Raw genomic sequence first — 26,267 nt, 5'->3', positions numbered from 1 at the left:
CCATATCCACCCTCCTGTGAAAATTTCCAAGAATGAAAATTATTAGTCAAATGAATGTAATGATTTACTCCTCAACTTGCATCAACTTCAGGAGAAATTTTGAGTGCTTCTTGAAAATCTGGGTTGGCTCCTAGAGCTGGGGAAGTTCGTCAGCAGTGACCGGTGACCGCTAAACAGTGAAAGGATATGTTTTGTTCGCTTTCTCATCATATTCTATAAGAAATATATACATCTATAGTTGCCTATACGCAAAGTAAAATGAACTACTGATCTCTTATGTGTACAATGCCTCTATAAAGTTTTTATTAAAGGTTTAAATTGTCTGACCAATTTTAGGCCATATACTGTTATTATATAACTAACGATATCCAGTATCTTAATGTTTACTGTGTTAAGTTGCAATCTTTGTAATAATGATGAATTCTTCCATACATGTATATTCAAATTTGTTAACACTATAGTTCAATAGTGCCATTTTGTATGTGCTTATTTCTGGTTCAATGGCACCGGCGGATTTCTCCATATTAATTATATTTCTTATGACAGTGAATTTTTGGTTGTGGGTGAAAAATTAGGCATAGAAGTAGAACTTCCTCTCTGTTTTTGTTTTTAATAACAGGTTGTACTTTAAAGAAGCTCAAGAAAACAATTTATCCTGTGCTATATTGGAGAAGCGAGTGATAGATCTTCAGTTTTGATCATATTGAAACAAAAAAATTTTCTTGTGATAACTAGATTGAATTTTTCTGTCATTACTTTCCAAAAAGTGGCACTGAAATGCTTGCAATATAATCTTATGTCTACTCCCTAGTCATTAAACCTTTGATATCATATCATATGTACAACCTATATAGAAGCATTAAATGTTGGACGAATGTTGTGACAAAACCTACTACTGTATTTGAGAATTTTTTCCGAGAAACCATTGGAATGGTGTCCCTGTGAGCTCTTTCTGGACCTCATCCCAGTTTTCAATCTGCTCCGATAATGGGGCAGTGTGTATCTTTACCTGACGACTCTCCAGATCTCTGTATGGCACCCTTAGAAATTCTTGAACGTCCTTCAGTTTCTGCAACATAAAACATTCAGTGTATGCGCAAACGAAATCTCCAAGAATTACACAAACAATCTTAAAATAATTAAGGTTGGAAGAGCATAATGTGCCTTACAGTGCGGTTGTGGACAAGATCATCGTAATAGAGAACAATGTGGCGAGTGTTCCTAAAGTATGTGATGGCTTTTGCTGCTGTCTCCTTCGTTATCTTTAGCTCTGGTATGAGCAATGTGATATTCACCCGTGGTTTATAGTTGGCAAGAATTTTAGCCTGCACAACCACAACTAAATCACTTCTCAATTGAAGTCAACAAACACAAGTTATACGAAGGAAGGAAACCAAAGTAGAAACCTCCGTTGCAGAGTGCACGTGAGACTTATGTGTTCCATTCAGTGCCTTGGCATCTTTGTCGTAGGCATTCGCTAGCACTGATATCATTCTACGAAGCAAGTTCTTTCTGAATAGGAAGATTATAGAAACTCGTCTTCGTTCAAAGTATTCTCCTATTTCCTCATGATGTTCCATCAAACCCTGTATTCAGACATATTATAGGAAATTGAAACATTATTTTTTCAAAACAGATCATCGTAATACACACGTACAATGAAACATAAGTTGAGATTAACACTATTTTAAACCTAAGTTCTTAAAATAATATTTGTTTTTTAATCTATATTACTATAACTCATTTGAATTGGCTAAAGATACATGGCCATTTAATTAAATAATTTTCGTACTATTAATTTGCATTACACATCAACATAAAAATACGTAATAATAACTTTTAAGTTTTCTTACTTAGTGTGTAATGGTTTGTTTTGTACCTGATTAAGCATCCACTTGAAGCCAACAGCTGCAGAACACTCATTCTTGGAGGCACTAGAAAACCAGTCGAGATTATAAACTTGATCCATTGTCTCCAAAATGGAAGAAACGTTAGTCCTTCTTTTGCCTACTGAAAATATTTCTCCATTAGAGCTTACATTAATATGACTGTTCAAAAATGTCTCAAACCAACCGCTCCCAGATCTTTGCATTGACACAATGCAGAAAAATCGAACAGGATTGCAGGCACACTCTTCTCTGTATAATTAATGCACAACCATCAACAGTTATATATAAACTATCATTCATTGTTTTATAGTATTAATGAAATTGTTGAAGAGAAATAGATCCCCTGATTTGAACATATAGGTATATATATATGATACCTGCTAAAGGTTTTGGGTTCTGGATAGTGCAAGTATGAGAGTTCCCATTCTTCCACAGCAGGAGGATGATGACATGGGTGCTTGAAGACAGTGTTTTCTAAGAACTTGTTACTGGTGCTTACACCTTTTTGCTCTACAGATATTGTGAAAATGTAAATTCCACAAAGGACGGCGACTACTAAAACTACAAACCTCAATGTTAATGGGAATTTCTTGAAAGATTTTATATCCGGAGGGTCCTGTTAAAGAAAAGGTAGCAATTAAGCTGAGGCATGCAGGCAAAGCTAACTGAGAAAAACGATGATGAAAAGAGAAACCCAGAACTTACTTTGGATTCCATTTAAGATCTTGGTGAAGAAAATAGAAAAGACCCATAAAGAAGAGAGTAGTGAAAGCCATGGTTTCATAAATTTTGTTGGAAAGCTTGAGAGATACATGGCGAGAGAAAAGGTCAGAGGGTTTACTGCCAAATTATATATATGCTTCCAAAAATCGGATTATTTTAAATCTCGAATTTCGAATTTGATATTTAAATTAAACTTATGCATATGTTTGTAATTTTATTTATAAATCTATGATATCACACACATTTAAATTTTTATTTTCTATATTTATAAAATTATAACATAACCATAGGTATTTATGAAAGTACAGTTAATTAAAAACATTTTTTTATACCTAACTAGTAAAGGTGGATGAATATAACTGTCAAGTTATATAAATATATTTTTTAAAGAGTTATTCTACTGTTTCCAAATAACAACTATTGAATCCTGTATTTAAAACTTAAACAAATTTTATTATATTTAATACACTTTTTTTTTCATTTCTTTAATATGTTATTTAGAAAAACAAAATTAAAAAAGAAAAAACTATTACACTTAGAAAAAACCTATATAGATAAAATAATAGGACATGTATTTGAAAACATAATAAAAATGAAAATAACATTGTCTGAATCCAAATTAAACCATATTTATTAAACATTGTCAAAATCAAATATTATACATTATTGTTATCATAAAATACCCATTTTATAAATTAGATACTTTATAGACAAAAATTGGTCAAGTGTATCTTACACTATACATATTAGTAAATATATGTAAATTAAAATATCAGTATATATCATACAATAAAACAAATGAATCTAATAAGAATCTTTATATTATCTGAATATAAATATGAATAATATTCAGTATTTTAAAATTAAATATGAAGATGAGATAAATATATAAATATTCGCCTTATTGTCATAATTCTTTCAATATCTCGTCCTCATTTTTAAATTACTAAAAACATATTTCACTTGTAATTTAAAATATTTATATAAACTTTTATTTTTTCCATTTTAATTATTTATAAAGTATATTTTTTATTATTTTATCATTTTACCTTTTTAATAATTATTTAACTATATATATATATATATAATAATAATTATTTTTAATATTTGATATTGAATTTGATAATATGATGTTTTTTTTTATAAAAAAGATTATTTAATTAATATTTAAAACAATAAAAAGTAACATAAAAATAAGTATGCATATATTTATTTTCTCATAAAATTAAAAATATGATAAAAAATATATATATTCATTATACATGAATAAATATAAAGATGGATTTTATTTTAAAAACGAATATGAAACAGTGAAACCTGTATCCATGAATCTTGCTATATTCTGTTTTACCCTGACATTGGATGTAGATTTCAGAACAAACAGAAAGGATAATGAATTAAAAGAAATAAAATAGAAGAAACCTGAAAAACAATTTTACACTGCAATGATATAAATAGTAATTAGCTATTATAAGAAATGTTGTCGTTACTCAAAAAAGACTCAGAATACTGTCAACTAATTGAAGCAGAATAATAAGATTTGATCAATCTAACTGCTATTTCCTATACCATATATATTATATGAGTTACACTATTTTAATTTTTCTATGAATTCCTCAAATGAGTAAATAATTATTTACTAAAAAATTGTAATATATACTCTGTCAAAAATCAGCATCACACAGTTCTTTTTCACTAAAACTTGAAGGTTTTTAAGAGTGATTTAATTTTTACAAAGGTTGGATAAGAAAGTTTGTATTATTTTTATTCTTATAAAAATTATTGGACAGGGTTTGCAAATATCAAAACAGTCAAATAAATTCATAAAATGATTATCTTTTTAGAATTTTCTTAAGTTGTAAAAAAAGTCAATGCGACCCTTTTAAACATGATTTTATTTTGCATTATATAAATATTAAAATATAAGCACGACACTGGATATCATACAATTTAGATTATTTATTGAATTTTTAAGAGCTATTCTTTTATTATGTTTTTAAAATAAACTAATTTTAATATTTTCAAATATATTTAAAAACTTATGTATCAAAATTGTCTATATGTTTAATAAATATAACAGAATCATAATATTTTTTTTTCAGTGTACACTACTATTGCCTTCTTTACTTATATAATCACTAAAATTATATTTTTCATTAGCGGTTTAATTTTGTGGGTTAGCTAAACTGTTAAAAAAAATATGAATTCTGTTTAAAGATGGTAACGAGTCGGATACCTATTTATTATCTGATTCGTTATAAAAAAAAATTAGTAGTTAGTCATGCTGTTACTTCTACTTATTTAAAAATTATTTACGGGTATTTTAAAATATGTAAATACTGATATATATATATATATATATATATATATATATACCGAATAATATTTAAAGAATATATTTTATAAATTTCAAAAATAAAATCTAAATAACATTACAGAAAAAAACATAAAATATAATAAAAATTAAATTTTATTTTTCATTAAATCTAACATAATAAAATATAAATTTAACTTCATAAAATATAAATTAAATTTTAATTTTTTTTGTGAATAATGAATACTTACTAGTGCAAATAGTATAATCTATTTATAAACAAATATTCGTTGATCAATATTCACATATAATAAATGTTAAAAAGTACTAATTATTTCCTGGAAAAATTCATGAGCTAAGGAAATATTTGTCATTCCTAATTCCTAATTTTTTGACAAATTATTGGTTAAAATCTTTCTATGATCCTTATATTTGTATAGTGAAATTCTAACTCAATCCTCACGTTTTAGATAGTCTCAATTAGATACTCATATTTTAAAATGTAATAAATTTGACATTTTTGTTAGTATGAAAGATGTTAACTCAATGTCACTTGTGAGGAGTTTTTTTTTTAATTATATTTTAAAAAAGCTTTGTCACGTGTAAAATAATGATCTTGTCATAGTGTAATACTGTAGTAACAATGTAAGTATTTAAAAAAAATCATATGAAAAATCTCAATTTAATGTTTTTTTTTTTATTTTATCTTACTTTAGTCATAAGATATCACATTTAACTGAAAACTTTAAAATAATAAGAAAACTATTCTCAAATTACTTTTAGCAACTCAATAATTAGGTACTCATACACATGTAATTAGTTTTAGTTAATTTAATTTATCTCTAAATTAATTATTTTCTCTAAATTGAATATCTGACTTGAAAGGAAAACCTTGCTCTTTGAAAAATATGTAACATTAATAAAATATGAATTCAACCTATACATAGATATTACTTTCAACTCAATATCTTAAGGTAATTAATGATGAAAGATGATAAATTTATGAGTTTTTATTTTTATATAATATTTAAATTTTTAATCATGGTGTTGTACGTGAGTCTTCGTTGAAGGTTATCACCGTGTGAAAGTAATAAGAAGTCATGCTCCTTTTCTATGAACACAGTCACTCACGAAAGCTTCAAATTGATGAACTCAACCACTCATTGGAAATATATATTATATAATATTAATATCAGTTTATCCTTAAAAGAAAGGTCTTATAAAATTTAGGTAAACGTGAATTGAGTTGACGAGTTACTTGAGTGGGAAGACAAGACTACGTCATAAGCTACAAGATGTTACTATTGCCCACACAAATGCCTGATGCCATTCAACGTATATACTAAGATAACTCATATCCCTCACAAACCTAATTTGCATGTTTTCTAAATTATTCATTACGTGTCTGTAAGTTATACCATTTTTAATGGCCATCAATCAATCAGTACAAGTTATTAGGTATTTACTCTTTCCAAAATTCTTCACATTTATGCTTATCTATTTTTTAATTAACTTAATTATGACATTAAAACAGGAAATTATAATGCAAGGTCTTCTTCTTCTTTTTTCCAAAAATACATTATTTTCACCACAAATTAACTTAGTTTTTATCGTCACAAATCCAAAACACACATATTATATATGTATATATCGTATTTAAGTACGTGATGTTCCAGAAAAAAAAAATACGTGAACTCTCCCTCAGCCTAATATATATGGATGTATGGCTTTCGAGTTTTAATTAAATCTGAGATATGGCAACCTAACATACGTGTGATAACATTAATACATAGCATGCACATAAAGCAATGCACATCAGTTTCTACTTCTATAAGTCTAAAAGACACAATGATATGGTGCTTGTTTATTGTTATATAACTCGGATTTTACAAATCCATTATGATGCATGTTTTAATGCAAAGTTTATGGTTAAATTTAGTTTAAATATATTCTTTAGTTATCTATAATGATTTAAAGTTAATTACCAAACTTTAATACAAGTAATCTGTAATATAAAAGGTGGGGGAAAATTGTAATAGTGACGTACACACATCACTTGAGAAAAAAACAGCCACAATCTTGACACATCTAAACATAAATATCAGTATTAGTTTTTTTCGTGCAATTGAAAAGATTAGGCGCCATAAATATATAAAAAATTAAAAATCACATTTAACTCAAAATTTTAAGATAACATATTTATGACTCTTTCTATTATATATTATTCATCTTAATTTACTTTAAATTAATGTGAAACTTCTATCTCACTTGAATTTTTAACCAGTTCCAACTTCATCATTATATGTTGGTTCAGCCTTCATAATCATGTTTAATTAAAATTAGAGGGCAACATACCAAAGTATGCATATATATATATATATATATATATATATATATATATATATATATATATATATATATATATATATATATATATATATATNATATATATATATATATATATATATATATATATATATATATATATATATATATATATATATATATATATTTCTCACTGGGAATGAGTCTAAAAAGACTGCACATTGAATCTGTATATTCTAAAATAATCTTTTATTATAATAAGTTGTTAAAATTTTTAAACAAAAGACTGCATCCAAAAGCGTTACTCTCACATTATTACAACGTTGTACAATATAATAAAAGAATTTTAAAAGTTATCTAACTCTCTACATTAATGAACAAATGAAGACAAATGTCATTAAAAGCAAAAAAAAAAAAATTGAGTGAAAAATATTTTTTTTCATAAATAAAGTTTTTTTTATCATTTTTTTAATGTTTTTTATAGATTTGAACAATTTTTTATTTTTTTTAACAAGTGTCTACTTCGGGAGACTTTTTCTAAATTTTGTCTTAGAAATTAAACTTGTAGAAACAATCATTAATTGTTAAAGTTTTCGTGAGGAAAAGCCAAATGCTACTATCCACTCATTTTTGTAAACCACATTCGTAGAAATTATACTGGCTGAAAAATTTATGCGTGAAAAAGTCTAAGAGCAGTTCCTCACTTATCTATTTTTTTTCTTGTTTTTTCTCACAAGTCTAATTCTATTATATAAGACAATGTTTGGACTTGGATTGTTCAACGCGGGGCATTAAATGGTTTGCGTATTGGAGACATTAATCAGGTGCGTCTTAGCGTAATTATAACTTTAATTTACCCTTTGCACGCATTGCCCTATAAATAGAGCTTTAAGAAAAGACATCAAACAACCTACGAAAAACTTGATTAATCTAAAGTTCTTCATCATTTCTTATAATAGCAAGTTTTCAATTGTGCAAAGCTTTCAACTTTTTTTTGGCTTTCCTTCAGGAAAAAAGAACACAAAAACAGCGTACATACAGAGACAAAGTTCAACTTTCCCAAGCCAGTAGTAACTTTGTGAGTAAAATATATGGAGAGATCAAAGTCATCCCTTCTACAGATTCAGCCTCCAACCTATGGAAACTTAGTCACAATTCTCAGCATCGATGGAGGTGGCATTAGGGGCATTATCCCCGCAACTATTCTTGCTTTCCTTGAAGCACAACTTCAGGTATATTCGTTAAAACAAAACATCAAGAATAATAATTACTACGTTATATTTGGTTAGTTATTATAATTTCACGTAGTCTGTTAATTAACAAGGATGTTTACATGCAGGAATTGGACGGTGAGGATGCAAGGCTTGCAGACTATTTTGATGTGATTGCAGGAACAAGCACTGGTGGTCTTGTAACCGCCATGTTAACTGCTCCAAATGATCGTCAGCGTCCTTTATTTGCTGCCAAGGATATCAGGCCCTTTTACTTGGATCACCTTCCAAAGATTTTCCCTCAACGCAGGTATATTAATTTCTATGTTCTTATCTATCGAACAAAAGAAGTTTACTAAAAACCAGACAAACATAGAGAAGCTAGCTACCAAAAGTTCAAATAATATTATATAATTGTTCTATATCAAGTTTATATATATTTACGAGCTTCAGTTGTACGAACTGAGAACAGTGGCATCTGGGGATGGATAGAAAAGGTGGTGAGATCATTAGGAGGACCAAAATACGATGGAAAATACCTTCGAGAAGTGGTGAGAGAGAAGCTGGGGGAGACACGTTTGCATGAAACGTTGACCAATATTGTGATTCCCACCTTTGACATCAAGTCACTGCAGCCAATCATTTTCTCCTCGTACCAAATCAAGATGTCTCCTTATTTGGATGCTCCACTCTCTGACATATGCATCAGCACTTCTGCCGCACCAACTTATCTTCCAGCCCACAGCTTCAAGAACAAAGATTCAGAAGGGAACGTGCACGAATTCAACCTTATTGATGGTGGCGTTTGTGCTAATAATCCGGTACTTACTAACTTTCTTTACTTGTAAAAATATTCTTCCGAAATTTATTATCAACAATAATGATGGGACTTGGTGATCCAGAGCTTAGTAGCCATGAACCAGTTAACCAAGCAGATCATTAATGACAATCCTGACTTCTTCTCCATCAAGCCAATGGAATATGGTCGTTTCCTGATAATCTCTCTGGGTACCGGGACTCCCAAGAATGAGCAGAAATTCAATGCTAAAGTAGCAGCAAAATGGGGTCTACTCGATTGGTTAACTAACAGTGGTTCCTCTCCGTTGATCGATGTTTTAACTCACTCCAGTGGAGATATGGTTGATTTCCATCTTGCTACTGTCACCCAGGCTCTTAATTCAGAAAAAAATTACCTTCGTATACAGGTAACATAAAGTTATATATATATACACATTTCTTTGTATGCTTTATTACAAGAGATTAATTTTCATATACCTGCAAATATTCAACTCAAAGCTGAATGATTATTTTCCTTTTGGAAAATTCGTCCAAACATGCAGGATGATACATTGACCGGTACAGATGCTTCAACTGATATTGCCACGAAAAAAAATATGGAAAAACTTAGCCAAATTGGTGAGAGGTTGTTGAAGAAACCAGTATCTCAGATCAATTTGGAGACTGGTCTGTTTGAACCCTTGGGAGATGGGGAGACCAACGAAGATGCTCTCAGAAGGTAACATCAAATGAAAACTACTTATATTATGATTAATGTGCCATTCAGTTCACAGGAACAACAGTCTCAAAATATATCCCAGCAATATTCTTAAAATGCTAGCTATTCATCCATTTTCTTTGTCAGACTATGCATAGCTTTTAGTGAGTAAAATTAATATTGGAGCTAAATTTTGCAGGTTTGCGAAAATGCTTTCAGAAGAGAGAAGTTTCAGAGAATCGAAATCCCCTCACACTAACAAGTCCCTTACAATAGTTAGGCATTAGTTGCTCATATGGACTTCAGATTCTTTCCTAAACTTTAGTTTGACATTCTTCTAATTAATCCTTTAGTTCTGCTCATCGATGCAACTTAATTGTTAAATTTGAAAATTCTTCTTTTTCTTTGTATTCTTGTTTGTGCTGGATTCTATTTTTATAAAGCTACAGTTACATAGATATGGGTATACCAGTTAATAAGGTATAAAAAATATCGATGTTACTCTATCCAATAACACCCTCCATGTAAAATGGAGAGGAGTTGGAATATCCCACGAAATGCCAAAGTTTTCCTTTTCATCATCCTGCAGTATTGGATTTTGCAGTATGTTATAAGCTAAACTTACATAATTACATTTATTCTCTCAATACATAATTGTTACTATTTTTTTTTTCAAAATATTTTACATAAATATTTTTTATAAAAAATTTACAGCAAATATTTATAAATTTTCTAATTTTAAAGAAATACGTAAAGAAATTATCTGTCAATTGAAATTTTTAGAAAAAATTAAAAAGAAAATCTTACAAAATTTTATAATAAATTTACAAGAAAAATCCTATAAAATATGAAAGATTATTCGTCTTACTTATTCACTTATAAAGATTTTACATACATCAGAAAGCACTCAATATCCAACTTTTTCTTTGACAGCATCAGTATGCAACTTAAGTACTTGTTTCATTAAAGAGAAAAAAAAAATAGGAAGCTGAATTAAACTTAAAACACAGCGAATTGTTTATATGAAAACCAAGCATATACGTAACTCTCCAGATAATGACATCACCATAATCATTATCTAGAAACGAAGGCAGTAATGCAGGGTTATAGTAACAAAATGGAGTCATCAACTTCAAATTTGATTTTGGACAGCAATAAGTTTATGACTTTCTTTTGACCTTGATAAGGGTCTATGTGTCATTGTTCATTACAAGCCTTGAACTCAATTTGTGGCAAAATCTGGATAGTGTGGCTCTTCATTAATTAAAAGCTGATAAGGTACTCTATTTTCAAGGAGCAACTGTAAAATGTTGGAGCAATTTTAGTTTACGCCAACAATGTTCAAACGCTCTTTGACACGTGAAAAGATTTTTGGAAGGTAATTTTTGAGATTTTCCAAACTCACTTTACTACACAACCTTGATGTCCCAAATATTTAGCACTTAATAAAAAAAAATATCTTTAACAACTCTTTTTTTGATAATTTTTTAAAAAGTATATGTGAAAGTTTGTGATTAATTCATTTCAAATATTTTTTTAAAATAAATTCAAACAAATCAATAAAATAGTGACACATATTTTATTGTTAAAATATTGTTAAAAAAAAATTGTTAAAATATCATTCTAAAAAAAACCTTACTGTTTGGACGGCCCAACGTTTCAGTGCATAAAATGATCTACGATAAAATACTATTGTGAAAATCAACCTTAATCAGAAAAATAAAACATTAATTTACTTAAAAAGCACAGTAAAAATACTCAAAACATTGCCCTTCAGCTCTACCCACACGTTTTACTTTTTCTTTCTGAATATGGCTTCATATTTTGAAACTGCTACAGTTTCACGTGTGGATAACTTTCTCATGTAGATTGGCTCTCTGTTTTTTTTACTTTCTGCTTTTCCGTCTCTCTGTTTCAAACCTCTTAATAGCGTCCAATACAGTTCGGTAATTAAAAAAGCATACAAAAGTTAATTATAAACAGTGAAGCAGAACAAATTTTACGGATTTCCACCTGTGAAAGATGAGAAGCTCAAATTCAGAGACAAGACAACACTTCCTAAGCTTTGTTCAACTTTATTATTATGTCCCCACACAACAAACACAACATGTTACTAAAGATTCAATTCACTGTTTGTTCAAACACAACATGTTACTAAAGATTCAATTCACTCTTTCTTCATTGATGAACTCAGCTATGCGTTTAATCAAACTCTGGGCTTTGTCACAATCGGGATTGAAGATGTGAAACACGTGATCCTCCCCGAGAGTCTCGTAGAACTCAGCTTTTCCTTTCCAACCACTGTTACTCAACGTTTTGTGATACAGTTTCCCCCTTTCCCTCAGAATGTCTTTCTCTGCAACAATCACAAGCACCTTCTCGCAAGCCACCCCTTCAACACTCGGAGCCTCCTCCACAAACGGGTTAATCAGGGGATCATCGTTCCCTTTATCAGAAGGACAAACAAAATCCCACCATACATCCACCATCTTCTTCCTCTCAGGATCAGTAATCTCTACCCCAATTGCTTCTTTTCCCCAGAAGTAAGGGTTCACCATGACAAGACCCTTGACATTCAATTCAAAATCATTTTTTGAAACATTGTTCAACTTCAGGGCCATGTAGTGTCCTATGTTGGCACCTGCGCTGTCCCCTGCCAAGAACACTCTCTCAAAGTCAACGTTATCCCTGAACCAATCTTCCGGGGCTTTAGCCTGAGAAGCAACCCATTGGATTGCGGCCCAAGAGTCTTGATACGCAGTTGGAAGAGGGTGTTCTGGTGCGAGGCGATAGTTGAGGGAGAGAGCGACAACGTTCGACTCTGCAACGAGTTTGTTGAGGGAGTTGTGGTAGAGAGGGTCGGAGGGGGAAGAGATGCAGAAGGCGCCACCGTGGAAGTAGATAACTAATGGAAGCTTGGCGTTTTGAGGTGTGAAATTTGGACGGTAGAGCCTGGCTGTGACGGCGGCTTCGGGGATGACGAGAATGTCTTTGGAGACAACGTTGGTGTTGGGATCGATTCCCGCGGGAACAACTTGGATACCGGCCATTCGCTCAACGGTGCCATCTTTGTGCACTCGAAGGTACGGAGGAACTTCCACGGAGATTTCCATGTGGGACTTGCAAAACAGAGAGTGGGTAAGGAAATTAAGGTTCCTTTGCTCTCTCTGTACTGTCTTTGAAAGTATTGTAGAGTCGAATGGCACAAGTCAAGAGTGTCTTTTACGTTCAAATCCAAACATAGAGAAATGATTTTTTACATACCTTAATTTTTTACACTCATATTTGTCAGTGTTTTATTGGTACATAACATAATTCAGTTGTTTTATTATTATTATTTTATCTGTAAGAATAAGACACGTGTTTAAAAATTATATTGATTTATTGACCAACTTTACTGGAGTCTTTAATATATCTGGTTGCTGATGACGGATGAGTTGTAAAAGTCAGCATTTTGCGCCGCCCCAAATCCATAATTATTGGGTTTGCTTCAAATTTTAGGTTCTTCTGAAAAAATATATATATAGTTTTTCTTAATTATATTTTTTGTTTTTTCTAAAATACTGTAGTTCTGTGATTTTTACTTTTGTAGTTTCAATGGGAGAAACAAAATCCTTCTAAAATTATTAGAAGTATTTAATTGTGCACCTTAAATATTTAATAATGTGATGACATATTGACCATATCTCTATATCTATATATAAATACCAATATTTATCTCTGTTTAAAAGAAAAATAAATATTGAAACAATAATTTTTTTTTTACTATGAGATACTCAATACATAAGTCACAATACGATCACTTAAACGTAGATGTCTTATAGTGATGTATAATGTTTATGAAACTTAACATGCAAAAAATATCTTTATTCAAGTGATAACAAGACCGTTTACACTTTGAAGAAGAGGTGATGAATACTATTAATAACAAAATTTAATAATGCAATTAGTCTTCTCACTCAAAATTTGATGTAAATTTAAGTGATAAGAAAAAAAATTAATAAAATGAATAAAAAAGAAACTAAACTTCTCTTTTTTAAAATTATTTAAAATTTTTGTCACATAAATAATACAACACTTAAATGAAATGAATTTGATATACCAAAGTGTACCATGTGTGTGTTATATGAAATGTTTTATTAATTTAATCATATAAATAAATAAAATTAAATAACTCAATCTTTTGTAATGAAATTTTTGTTTGATTGCAAGATTTTTTATATATAGTTTATGTACAAAAAAATTGAACGGGAAAGTAATTTAAATATATCTTTTGAAATCTAAAAGTATAAAAATATAAAAAATAATTTTAGAAAATCCTCATTCCATATAAATAAAAAATATTAAATATAAATATTTTAATTTCCTCACCTTTCAGTGGAATCCACTAAAGATGGTGTAGATTTGATTTAGATTTTCTTTAACAAATGTGATGTGAAATGTTGTGGTGTTTTCAGCGCACATACTCGCTTTAGGATTTCGGTTTTCCATTTTCCTTTAAACAATTCATAATTCATGAAAATAAAAAAAGAAACAAAATTCAATAATTATTTGATAAATAAAAATAGAGAAAAATTCATGTTGAAGATGGTGCGATTTAATCATTTTAATTCAAAAAATAATAAAAATAAGTCCCTCAACTTTTTGCCCTTTCCATCTTTCTCGATTCAAATAATAAATATTATTTTCTTCAACCTCTTTCTTCTAAAAAAAAGGCTCACATATTCGTATTGGCCCATGGATCAACAATGGGCCCGCCTTCCATCGAATAGGAAAAGTTCAAAAGAGATTGCTATCATTTCAATCCTTAAAAATAATTTTAAAATCATTTTCATTTGCAATTTTCTATGATGATATAATATTTATATTCTTTTCATAATTTAATTCCAAGTTATATCCAAAAAGGAGGTCAAAGTAATGAAAAAAAAATATCAAAAAATGATTTTGTTTATTAAAATTCGAGAGGTACATCCTAACCTACACATACCATCAATAATGCCTATGTTTAATCAATCATCTAATACAATCTGTTCTTTGTTTTCTAATTAATTTTTAGTTTATTTGAATAAAAAATATTTTAAATTGACAATAATTAATAATTAGGGTTCACATCATATTTTCGCTTTTTCATCGTCATATTGTACAAGTCAGAAAACACGTTTCTACTTCATCCGAAGAGAAGTTAATTTTTTTTAAGTGAATGCTGATTTATTTTAAGGATATAATAAGTAATTTATATTTTTTTATATAAAATATCGAAAGGATGGCAAGAAAAAATTAGACAGATAATTAGCTGAAGTATATACACAAGTGATTTGATACTTGGATTTTTTTAATTAAGATTTGAGAATTGAATTTTAGTTTATATAAAAAGTCATAATTAAAGGTATAACTTTTTGTGGTAAAATAATCCTATAAAGAAAATAAAAGTGAAGTATATAAGATGGTAGTTTATGGACATAATTATGAGTTCAACTTTCTCACTCCCTTTGTTAGATAAAGGACGACTCACAATAATTATAGCACCACTTTCACTTTCACCTCCATTTCCACGACAACAAATTAATCCAAGATTTGACGCTACAATTTACTTTGTTCACTGGAAAATGATAAAGTAGCTCATTATTACGAGAAAAATATTTATTATAAATAATTAACTAAAACTATCAATAAATACAACTTGTTAAAAAATTATTCATATTAAAAATATAGTGTATATTTTGTGAGTTGATCATGTTGTTGATATAGATTAACGATCGTGGTAAAAAATAATTATCAATATCATCGGTAATCTTGAATGTAAACAAAGTATAATACAAAGAAACAAAAATGATTCTTTTTATCCTTTTTATGAGACAATTCTTTAAGTTTTTAGTTTATCCTAAATAAATCCTTATTTTTTTTTTATTTTCATATAGTATAAACTTTAATATGATTTCGATTTATCTTGGACTTTACGTTCTTATAATTAGACAGCTGTAAAATTTTATGTTAAATGTCAATCACGCGTTTTTTTTTTTTGTCTTTCGTTACAATTTATTTTTTCATGTTTTGAAATATAATAAAAATATGATTTTAGAAACTTAAACAAACAAATAAATCTTGATTTAATATTTTAATTCTAATTTAACATAAGAGACTATTTATAAATAGGTAAATTTTAGAAGCAGTTAATATTAAGTTGAAATTAAAATATTTATACATTTAAAAAATAAAATTTAAACATTTGCTGGAACAATATCAAAGTTTAAATAATTTTTTTTAAAAAGTAAAGTTTAACAATCAATTAAGTGTTGCAGCCATGCTCAGAAAACTGATAATACTAACATGAGTTATATATGGAAAGAAAATATATATTAAGTGTTTTTTTTTTTTTAATAAAAACCATAGAAGAAGCTTTTGCTTCGGCATTCCGACATTGTTAACGTAAGATTGAGGTGAAGAAATTCATGGTTTCTTAGTACTTGGTTTCATCTTACGCGATAACCATGACTCAGAAGGTGACTTGGGCAGTGGTGGAAGCAACACGGCTCTGCGGCACAGACCAAAGGGCCATCCCTCGCAGTGACAAAACTCCTCAATCACTGAACGTCTCCAATGCTTGGACTGCTGCTGAAGATCGTTGAAGCTTGAACATCTTGAAAGGTTTGTCTTCACAGAATAGAATACTGACCCACTGGGAGAACTCGAACAGCGTGAGAAACAACTTTTGACAGACAAAAACTCTTCTCTTTCGTCGTTTTCTTTATAACCATTCTCCACTTTTTTCTGCGATGTCACTACGAAAAGTTCTTTCGTTGCAGGAGAGTATACCCAGGAAAAGCTGTGTCTCAACACGCTTGCCTTCTGCTTCTGCTTCTGTTTCTCCATTGTGCGGCTTATCACTGCTGAGATAAACACCTGCAAACGAAGGAAACAATAATAACAATGGTTGCAGGAGAATATCCCGAAGTTTTTCGAGAATGCTGAAACAATTTATATCATGAAACTATGGCATTTTTTTTTAAAATAAAAGCCTTTAATCACAAATACTTTATTTCAACATCAATTATAATAGAAATTAATTATAACCCTGTAAAATCAATGTTCAAAATTGATTCTAAACTCAAATAAACACTCACTTCTTGTTCTTCGTCAAAATCGGCCACTGGGTACTCATCCTCAAAACTCGAAGTTGAAAGCCGTGTCCCCAAAGTTTGGCAACTGGAAAATACTTCCTTAAGAGTTGCAACAATGTATTTGCATATCTTGGGTTGGTTTGGTGGCTCTTCATGGTAGAACACACCCATGTGAAAATTTATGCATCATTGTGTTAGATAGGAACACAGCAAAGACATATATAAGACACTATCAATTCTCTAGATTTAATGTTGGAATTGACCTGCTTCATTGATAGTGGCCCAGCAGCGTACTGGGAGCCCTAAAGAGTTCTCTGTTCTTTAAGGTAAAGACAAACATAAAATGGCCTCAAGACATTTTAACTAATGGCAATAGTATTCAATTTAGGATTCAAATGTTTATTTGATTTGATTGGGAATTTTTTGTATGCAGTAGGAATTTTACATCAGGTAAAGAAGTCAGTGTATGACATATGACGTCTTTTTGGGAGTACTATGCATGTGGTACACATAAGAAATGTCTCCACCAGGTAACTTTCAACGATTTGTTTATTTATGAGCCTAGAGATAGTGCTTAATGAGTGTTACACTTTAAGTTAAAGTCATCGTTAATGGGACGTGCTACCGAATAAACACTGGTATTAGATAAATCCAATTGGATTGGTTACCCTGCAATTGAAGTTACATATCAGGAAAAAACCAGAAAGGGACAAGAACTCTGGGACATGTTAGACTAAATGATCCTTATGATATGCCTTGAAATCTGCTCACATGGTATGATGATTTTTATCAGAAAAGGACTTCAAGGAAATTTAAGTGATGTTTTTGTATCAGACTCGATGAATCGGTTGCTGTAAAAAATGTGGTTTAATAATTAGGACAAAAATTTGGTTCAAGGCATTTAAATAATTAATTATGGATCAGATTCGGCCTAATATGAGGATGGATTTCAATTATATGGGCAATTTGGACTTACAGAAATATAATTATCTTTAAAGAAGTATATAGATGCCCAAGATGACTTCGGTATGGCAAATGCATAGTTATATGATTATGGTTGAAAAATAAATTATGTAAAGTAACAATGTCTTATTTAGACTAAGATTATCAAATTTGAGAGTTTACGTAAATTAGTGAAAATTGAATAAACTCGACTGATAAACTTGTAAAATTTATTTTATATGAAAAAATTATATAAATAATATCTTAATTCAAATAAGTCTATAAAATTATATAACTTTAAATAAATAAAATTTATAGATATATTGTTCATAAAAATAAATATTGTAAAACATAAATACTTGAATTATTGTCATTAATTTTGATACATTTCATTAAATATATGATAAAAAAAAGAATTGTAGCAGTGTCATGGAGAGATAGAGGGATAGGAGAAATAGTGACAATCAGGTTATAAAACCATAAACTCAAGGGACCTCGCAGAGTCCTTCCAAACTCACGACTTTACACACTCTCATTAATTTCGCAATCAATTTTATCGAGTTTATGTAAAAAATGAATTTACTTCAGAGTTAACTTGGAAGGCATGTCTGAAAACGTAAACTCATACGAATTAACTTCAAAGTTTGATAACCATGATTTAAACTGACATCTTTATTCGGTACACAAATAAAAAACATTATACAAAGGTGAAGTCAGAAACACGTTAATAGGATATGCAAAATCTCAAAAAATATTTTGGTATGGAAGAATACAGATTTCATTTGCAGATCAAAGATATAGACCAAGAACATGAGAACGGGAGAAGAGAGAAGGCAACGACACAGTGGCACTTGAAACAACAAAGAAGAACATAAGTGCAGAGGAAGTTACCATGAAGACACGTAAATGTAATAGATAGGAGCAGCTCCCCCTTTCTAGTATCAAGAAAATACAAAGTACAATCACTCATTATGCTGAACTACTATGGGACTTTTGTAAAGGTGTTTTGAGATTGCTATAAAATATGCAGGGATAATATTTTGCTGATGAAAAAATATGAAAGTATAAGCCATGGTCTATGGGGGCAATTTGAAACTCAGTTGATGAACTTTAAAGCATGAATATGGGCCAAAGAAGATTGCATCCTCTGATTGGTGGTTTTTTTCCTTGAATTCTTGCCGCAAGGAGTTAACTTTTTAACGATTAAAAAAAAAAGATATTTATTTGAGTATACTTTAAGTTTTAAATATAGTTTCTCGTCGACTAAATAACAAAAGAAAAGTTTGATTTTTAAAATCAGAAAAATATTTTATGTAAGAGTTATAGGATTAATTCTTTACTTCGTCCATAAGTTTCACTTGATTCTACCTTATTTATATAAATCACTTTCTGATAATTATGCTTAGAGTGCGTAATTTGTAGTTTCTCACCATTTAAGTACTTCTTTTCACTGTTACGTTCACAAACATGAAACTAAAAAAATTGAGATAAGTAAAAAGTGTCTGACAAACGTAAGATAATGACTAAGTCTAAGTCGTTATTATTCATCGTGAGAGATAATGACTATTCTTGAAGACGCATATAAGCAATACCCTTCTTAATAGTAAATTCTATAATCAAAATAACATCAATCATAAACTAAACCTAAGTAAAAAATAATAATGAATGTTAGACTGCAAGATTATATTCGACTCCAATTCAAGTAAAATTATAAAGGATTTTAATAGAATATTAACATATGACAAATATAAGACTTAATTACATTTATAACACTAGGTTAATCAGGAAGTTAGAACAGCCACAATGGTTGCTGAAAAGTTATGCCTAACCGGCGTAAGTTGCAAACTAAACCCAAGTAGAAAATATAAATGAATATGCTAGACTTAAGGACCATATTCACCTCCCAGTGAACTTAAAGTATATCGATTTAAATTAATGTAGTATGACAAACTTTTACTGCAATCAAACCCTTTTTGATGGATACAGCCGCGGTGGTATACATGTAACAAAAACATGTAATCAGTTACTAATAACCTATTGTGCTTGATAGTATTTTAATCTTAAAATAGAAAGGATTGAGCTGACAAAACAAAGTGGATAATATAACGACTACGACTACATGTGACATACATATACATTTTATTGTACACGTATAAATGTAAGTATGATGACGATGGATTGAAAGGAGGGGAAGCGGACAGAACAGTTTGATGAATCATCATCAACGCGGGAGGAACAAGAATGATAATATGAGTAGGATTCTAAGTCCCACAGATACAACGAATGTTATCAGATACCTTACAGAAATACAACTTCCTCATCATTTATAAGTCATCTTTCCTAAGTGTTTTAGACCCGACCTTGGTGGAAAATCCTTGGCACTGAGGTGAGTCTGTCAAAAACTGCATTTTGACAAAAACCAAGTCCTAAATGACTATTGGGAAAATTCTTTGTTCCCCAGTTCATTTCCTACACAAAAAAACATGTTCAAGAACAGTGGTATATAATCCACGATCATGTTTGAGCTCGTGTGACGGTAGCTCTGGTTGATAACGTTACATTTGGTGTTTGGTTATTGGACTCATGAACTAGTAATACCAGAGGCCCATGGAACGATCACTGGTGCAGAAGGGTGCGAATTTCGATACCATTCCGGATACTTATTCTTAAAATTTAGTCGAGGTTTCTCAGCCTGGATCAAAATTAGGAGTACATTAGCCAGGTGAGGAGGGGAAATAAACGATGAAAAGGAAAAATTTTAAACCAGACCTGAAAACTCGAGAGCATTTTCCAAAATCAGATAATAAAAGTATCAAAAGCTAGAATGGGGGAGAACTTACATATTTCAGCCAACATTCCTGATGTTTGTGCTGGTAAATATCTGGAGAATGACACCCAAACTCAGATGGGCAATAAACCCAGATATTGCATTTCTTTTCACCTTCTTTGGCATGTTTCGCATGATCCAAGCAAGCTTGACAGCAATCAGCTGCACTATCCTTGTGGTGTGTAAGACCCCATCTTACTGCAGAACCATCATAATCTGTATGAAGTTCAGCATGGCACTCCGGTGAAAGGGGCCTGCCAGGAAGAACCTCCTCATCTGGAGAAAATGTATACTTGGTTAGTCCAAAGAATAAATCTTAGCAAGAAATAAATATAAATGCACACCACCAGATTCTATCATGGAATGTATGCATCGTTAATTGATTCCTAAAAACCACTCAAATGATGAATTTTCTTTAAACAATATTGCAGGCAATGCATATAAAGGAAATAGGAAAAAAAATGGATATTAAGACTGAAGAAACTGATATTACCAAACTCCTCTGCACCCTCAGGTTTGTCATCATGTTCTTCATTGGCAACTTGAGCAGGTACCCAAAGGCCAATTTCTTCACAAAGCAGAGCCCAATCAGACTCCAAGGCTCTTGCTAGTATACCTAGGAAGTTGAAATAAGATTATGCACAAGGTGTCAAAGATTTGTAAGGCATTCATTAACAGTTTGCAAAGAACATTATCTTAAAAGTACCACATAAAAAATTCCTCAGTCACAGACACAATAGAAAATCAATGTTCATACCAGCTTCTTCATGGGGGATGGTTGAATTGGAGGTTCCCTTCACAAGAGCCGACTTTACCTCTTCCAATTTTCCCTTGCGCCAATTCTCAACTACTTCTGTATTTATGAAAATGTAATATCAGCAAAATGAGGATATCAGTTGCGTAACAAATGAATTAGGAACAAGATTACTTCCAAAGTTTTTAAACTTTTCATTTAAATAACACCACCAAATTCAATGTCCAAAACAGAGTAGCTTATTGTTCAAGTAAAAAGTTGGGTGCCTTTAACCAAAGAACAAAAATAAATTGAACTCTCTGACTCAAAGTTAATGACTACCTTAAGCCAAAAGAGTTTCGTCCCTTGGCCATGAGAGCTAATATTTTATTTCAATTATAATAAATAATAACAAAATATAAACAAATATAAACCCCGTTATCTTTTGCTAAAACCTCTCCTAGACTATAATATCTATTAATTGAATCAAAACTTCTTTAGGCCCAATTCTTGGACCTATAGACTTTAGATCGGCCTTTAAGCTTTCTATCCATCTTTGAGCATTGAGTTAGGTCCCGGGACAATGCACTTATAATTCATTAAACAAGGGGAAAAGACTCCTCGTTCTTAGAATGAACCTTTTTTCTTAGCTCCCCATATCCCTTTGGACACATATTATGAAATGAATGATTATACATAAATCTTCACAACATAAATTTACATGCTATGTTTCTTCACAAATCTCTTTTGTCTTCACAACGCCTTATTTTTACTTAAAAAGGCAATAAAATTGGAGAATGGGCCCAGGAGCCTAGATTGGAATTTTATAAAACAAACATTATACATCCAATGCAATAAAAACATCTTAAGTTGTTGATTTTCATCCCAAACATTGTATGTGCATTTTCATTTTAAGACCATAACAGACAAACTAGTGATCTCTATCTCTCTATGATTCAGGATGACAAATGACATGTACAATCCAATTAAGTAGATGTTGCAAACCAAATAGAAACAAATGTTATCATCTATCAAAATTATTTAGTGCCCAAAATATATAAAAAAATTCAAACTATCTTCACTAATTTTGTTGTTTAATCAAGTAATACATCATAAGAATTTCAGAGTTTCAACTTGAGTGACTGGAAAGTGAAAACTTAGTCAATATTAAAGCAACTACGTTATTATTCTGAGTTTGCATATTAATCAATACAAAGTGAGCACTTCATACATAGAGAGAGAAAATGAGAGAAAGAGAGAAAGAAGAAAAACAAGAGAGGGATCACCTAAGACCGTCCCTCTTATGACTTTCTACAGGATAGATTTACCCTCAAATCGAAAAAATAAAAAATAAAAAAAAAACTATTCTTGTATTGAAAGTTTCTAGAATATTGGACTTATTTACAAAATCTTAGATTTACTCAAAAATTATTTTATACCTAAGTAAAATGTGTCAAAATTAATAATGCACTATCAAAATATATAAAACAAGAAGCATTTAATTATGTTCTTATTGTTGCTTACGTTTTAGAAAGATTGACACAAACACTGTATACATTGATTTTTCAGTTGGATTACTAAAAACCATATTCAAGTTGAAGGTAGAAAACAACATAGAGATCTTCACCAATGAGCCAAGAGCCAATAACACAAGAGAACTTGACACCACATTCAACTCATACTTCAATTATAAAATGATGAGTGTTAAGTCTCACATCAGTGTAGAGAGATCTCCCAGCTAAAACTAAATATAATTTTTTTTTTCATGTTCCTTCCTTTTCGTATCTAAAGTTATAATAGAATCTTCATTCTCATAGATTACCACAATTATAACTTGTCAGAGGACATTCTATTGCAAACGAGGGATCTCACTTTTTATTGCAAAAGAGGGATGCATGAGATGGACTGATCTAGGTTAATAGGAGAAGAAACTAGAAATTAAATGCAATTCCTTATTTTTCATCCAACTGTTACAATAAAAAGAAAGATACAGTTATAAGACCAGCAATTGATGCAATTTTGTCCGAATAACGAAGTGAGCACAGGAGCCTAGCAACTGATTGCAAAAAAACTAAGAAGTTCAGTAAGAAGATTGAAAACGCAATTTCATAACTGAAAGGCCAGATGCCAGAGTTGTAGTAAGACACAGCCTCAAGGCAGCAAGAAATTAGAGTGCAAATCATATCCCATATCAGCTTAGCAGGAACAGATGTTACCAATTCAATACGAAAATGCTTAATGTCCAACAGTGTTTATACATATAGACGTGGAATAAATAGGATTCCTATCCACAAAATTTACAAGCATACACTCACCTCGTTCCTTGGCAATATCTGCGCCACTAGAATTCAACCCCCTCAGTCTCTGCAAGATCTCATCAATTATGTTCTGTTTCAAATGCTGCGGCAACTCAACCGCCGCAGTTTCACTCGAAAGCTCCCCCTCTAGAGCCTTTACCTTTTTGCACAACGATTTCACAACGTTAACTTCAACTAGCCTCAAATGGAAGCAGATAAAGGGTTCACACTTCTTACCCACTTAATTAACTCCACGGGTTTAAATTCCCTGCGGATTTGCATTGACTCTTCCATTTTCCGAATCTGATCTGGGTTATACAAAGCAACTGCAGAAAGACACAAAAATCAAAATCCATGCAGCAACCGTTTCCACTATCGCGAAAAGGAAGAAAATTGATGCAAGTAACTTACCGTTGCGGGAAACGTTACCGGAGTAGATATAAAGAGAAGCATAAAGAGAGCGAAGAACGTAAAGAGCAACGACAATATTGAAGAAGCAAACTAAGAGAGTGGTTTTCTTGTAAGAAAAGACCCACTTCCCTCTCGCCATGTTCCTCTTTCCCTCTCTTCTTCATCCCACCATTGCAAACTTCCTCCTTTTTATGGAAAAAAAAAAAGCCTGCTCCAACTACTTTAATCTGAGATCGAAGAATCGAAGAAAACCTCAAGTGACAAGCTAGCGCCACCAATTCGCGATTTGCTTTTGTTGTTGGACGGAGACTTTGTTGAATTTAATTACAAAGATTTTTGGGATTTTGGGTTCTGTCTGCGATTTCTCTTATGCCTAAGGTTGAGTGTGTGGAGACATGGGAAGAACCCTGTTTGGTTGCAAATGTATACTTCGCTTTTTGTCTGAGGTGGTTGGATGAGTTGGGAATTAGACGGAACACCTAATCATTTCGGTGATTCCGCGATTATTGATGGTGGTTCTACTAAACTACGCACAACATTTTTTGACTAACTTGCGCCTTCTTTTCAAAATAATTTATTTTATCCTATATAATACTTTTTTTTAAAGGAATATTGATTTCTTTTTATCATGTATCATTTTTAAAACTTCAAGATAATATAATTTTTTCAGTTCCTTTATTTCTATTTTTATTATTATGTATTCAAAAATTTTGAAAAAGGAAATTGAAAACAATTAATAATTTTTTTTAAATAGAATAATTAAATGTTTTTATTAGTTTGAGTGAAAAATATTGTTGTATAAGAATAGAGAGTTTGAACTTGAGTTATTTAAATGTAAAAAGTATTTCAAAAATAATTTAAAAGAATAAGATGAGTATTGAATGAGTAATCATATCTAATAGAATCATCAAATAATAAATAATATTAAACAAACAAACAAAAGAATGAATAATATCCATAAAAATCTCAACGAAAGATCAAGTACAAGTTTACAATATTTATCACGAATGAAAGAAAATAAACTAAAAGAAAAAATTAATATTTCCTACAAGTTTGATCAATAAATACGAAGAAAGTTAATCATCGGTTTTTCTTACCAATCATTGTCATTATCCATTGCATTAAATCTGTAAAACTGTGTCGAAATTTCACTTGCTTCCGTTTAAGCATTAACTTCTTTTAGGTTGGGTTGGCGTGTAGGTAGATGTCTCAAGCACTTAGTTAAACCAGAGCTTGTTGTCATTTTATGTATTTAATCAAAGGACAATGATATATGAACAACAACTTTTGACAACATTTTGACACGGGACACGTGTCAAAATGTAAATGGTCCACGTGGAAAAAAAATTAAAAATAAGAATGATGTGGAAATAGAATTGGGGAAAAGTTTGAAAATGGGGAAGTTCATTTTCACATTTCAGAATTTGAATCTGAGGCAAGATGAGAGATAACCCAAGCTTAGAGAGAGAAAGTGAACCATAGAGTGAGTCTCGTTCCCTCCCACCCAGCCAACCTGCCTCTTCCAACAAATGTGCCGATGCAAGCGTGGTCCGTCGGAGTTCCGCGTGACGAAGTGGTGTCCGTTCCGGTGACCCGCGACGTTGCAAGCTTTGATTGGAACCGCCACCAACATTAAAGGTTGGTTTAGTTTGTTTAAATTTGTTAGGGCATTTATGTGTTGTTGTGTTTTTTGGGCATTTTTCAAAGTACAGTTTAGTGTGGGTTGAAATTGTGTAGAAGATTTAGTGGTTGATGGCGTTTTTAGGTGGAAAGTATGAAGTTTTTTTCTAATTTTTTTGACCATTTACTGGTTTAGTTCTTTCGACACAATTATTATGCCATTTATATACAATTCCATGTCCAAGGAACCATTTTTTGTAAAACTCATGGTGCAGAAACTGCAGTGGTAGCAAAGGCAAAATAAGTGGGGACTTCATGCAAATGTTTTGCACAACCAGGTCAACTACGTTGCAGGTACAACA

General features: G+C 30.8%; 5 protein-coding genes across 5 annotated transcripts; 1 reads left to right on the top strand and 4 right to left on the bottom strand.

Moving 5' to 3' along the window:
- Positions 1-867: 867 nt before the first annotated feature.
- On the bottom strand, positions 868-2,618 carry LOC106760466. The gene is made up of 6 exons (XM_014643895.2): positions 2,595-2,618; positions 2,267-2,505; positions 1,880-2,138; positions 1,407-1,586; positions 1,170-1,325; positions 868-1,069 (listed from the first exon to the last, which is right to left on the bottom strand). The coding sequence occupies exons 1-6, from the start codon at positions 2,604-2,606 to the stop codon at positions 893-895; spliced, it is 1,023 nt and encodes a 340-aa protein (XP_014499381.1). The 5' UTR covers positions 2,607-2,618; the 3' UTR covers positions 868-892.
- A 5,571-nt stretch (positions 2,619-8,189) lies between these two features.
- LOC106761743 (patatin-like protein 2) lies at positions 8,190-9,982 on the top strand. Its single transcript, XM_014645315.2, has 5 exons — positions 8,190-8,483; positions 8,591-8,772; positions 8,935-9,283; positions 9,365-9,667; positions 9,803-9,982. The coding sequence occupies exons 1-5, from the start codon at positions 8,343-8,345 to the stop codon at positions 9,980-9,982; spliced, it is 1,155 nt and encodes a 384-aa protein (XP_014500801.1). The 5' UTR covers positions 8,190-8,342.
- A 2,030-nt stretch (positions 9,983-12,012) lies between these two features.
- On the bottom strand, positions 12,013-13,181 carry LOC106760464 (probable carboxylesterase 2). Its single transcript, XM_014643894.2, has one exon. The coding sequence runs from the start codon at positions 13,068-13,070 to the stop codon at positions 12,120-12,122; it is 951 nt and encodes a 316-aa protein (XP_014499380.2). The 5' UTR covers positions 13,071-13,181; the 3' UTR covers positions 12,013-12,119.
- A 3,076-nt stretch (positions 13,182-16,257) lies between these two features.
- Positions 16,258-18,092, bottom strand: LOC106761658. The gene is made up of 2 exons (XM_014645226.2): positions 17,079-18,092; positions 16,258-16,857 (listed from the first exon to the last, which is right to left on the bottom strand). Exons 1-2 carry the CDS (start codon positions 17,244-17,246, stop codon positions 16,405-16,407), a joined length of 621 nt encoding a protein of 206 aa, XP_014500712.1. The 5' UTR covers positions 17,247-18,092; the 3' UTR covers positions 16,258-16,404.
- Positions 18,093-20,240: 2,148 nt separating this feature from the next.
- On the bottom strand, positions 20,241-24,750 carry LOC106759721. The gene is made up of 7 exons (XM_014643038.2): positions 24,286-24,750; positions 24,112-24,200; positions 23,893-24,034; positions 21,602-21,697; positions 21,338-21,460; positions 20,858-21,120; positions 20,241-20,709 (listed from the first exon to the last, which is right to left on the bottom strand). Exons 1-7 carry the CDS (start codon positions 24,422-24,424, stop codon positions 20,599-20,601), a joined length of 963 nt encoding a protein of 320 aa, XP_014498524.1. The 5' UTR covers positions 24,425-24,750; the 3' UTR covers positions 20,241-20,598.
- Positions 24,751-26,267: the final 1,517 nt, after the last annotated feature.

Source organism: Vigna radiata, chromosome 5 (genome assembly GCF_000741045.1).
Source record: "Vigna radiata var. radiata cultivar VC1973A chromosome 5, Vradiata_ver6, whole genome shotgun sequence".
NCBI classification, from domain to species: domain Eukaryota; kingdom Viridiplantae; phylum Streptophyta; class Magnoliopsida; order Fabales; family Fabaceae; genus Vigna; species Vigna radiata.
This window is presented reverse-complemented; position numbering and strand designations above follow the sequence as displayed.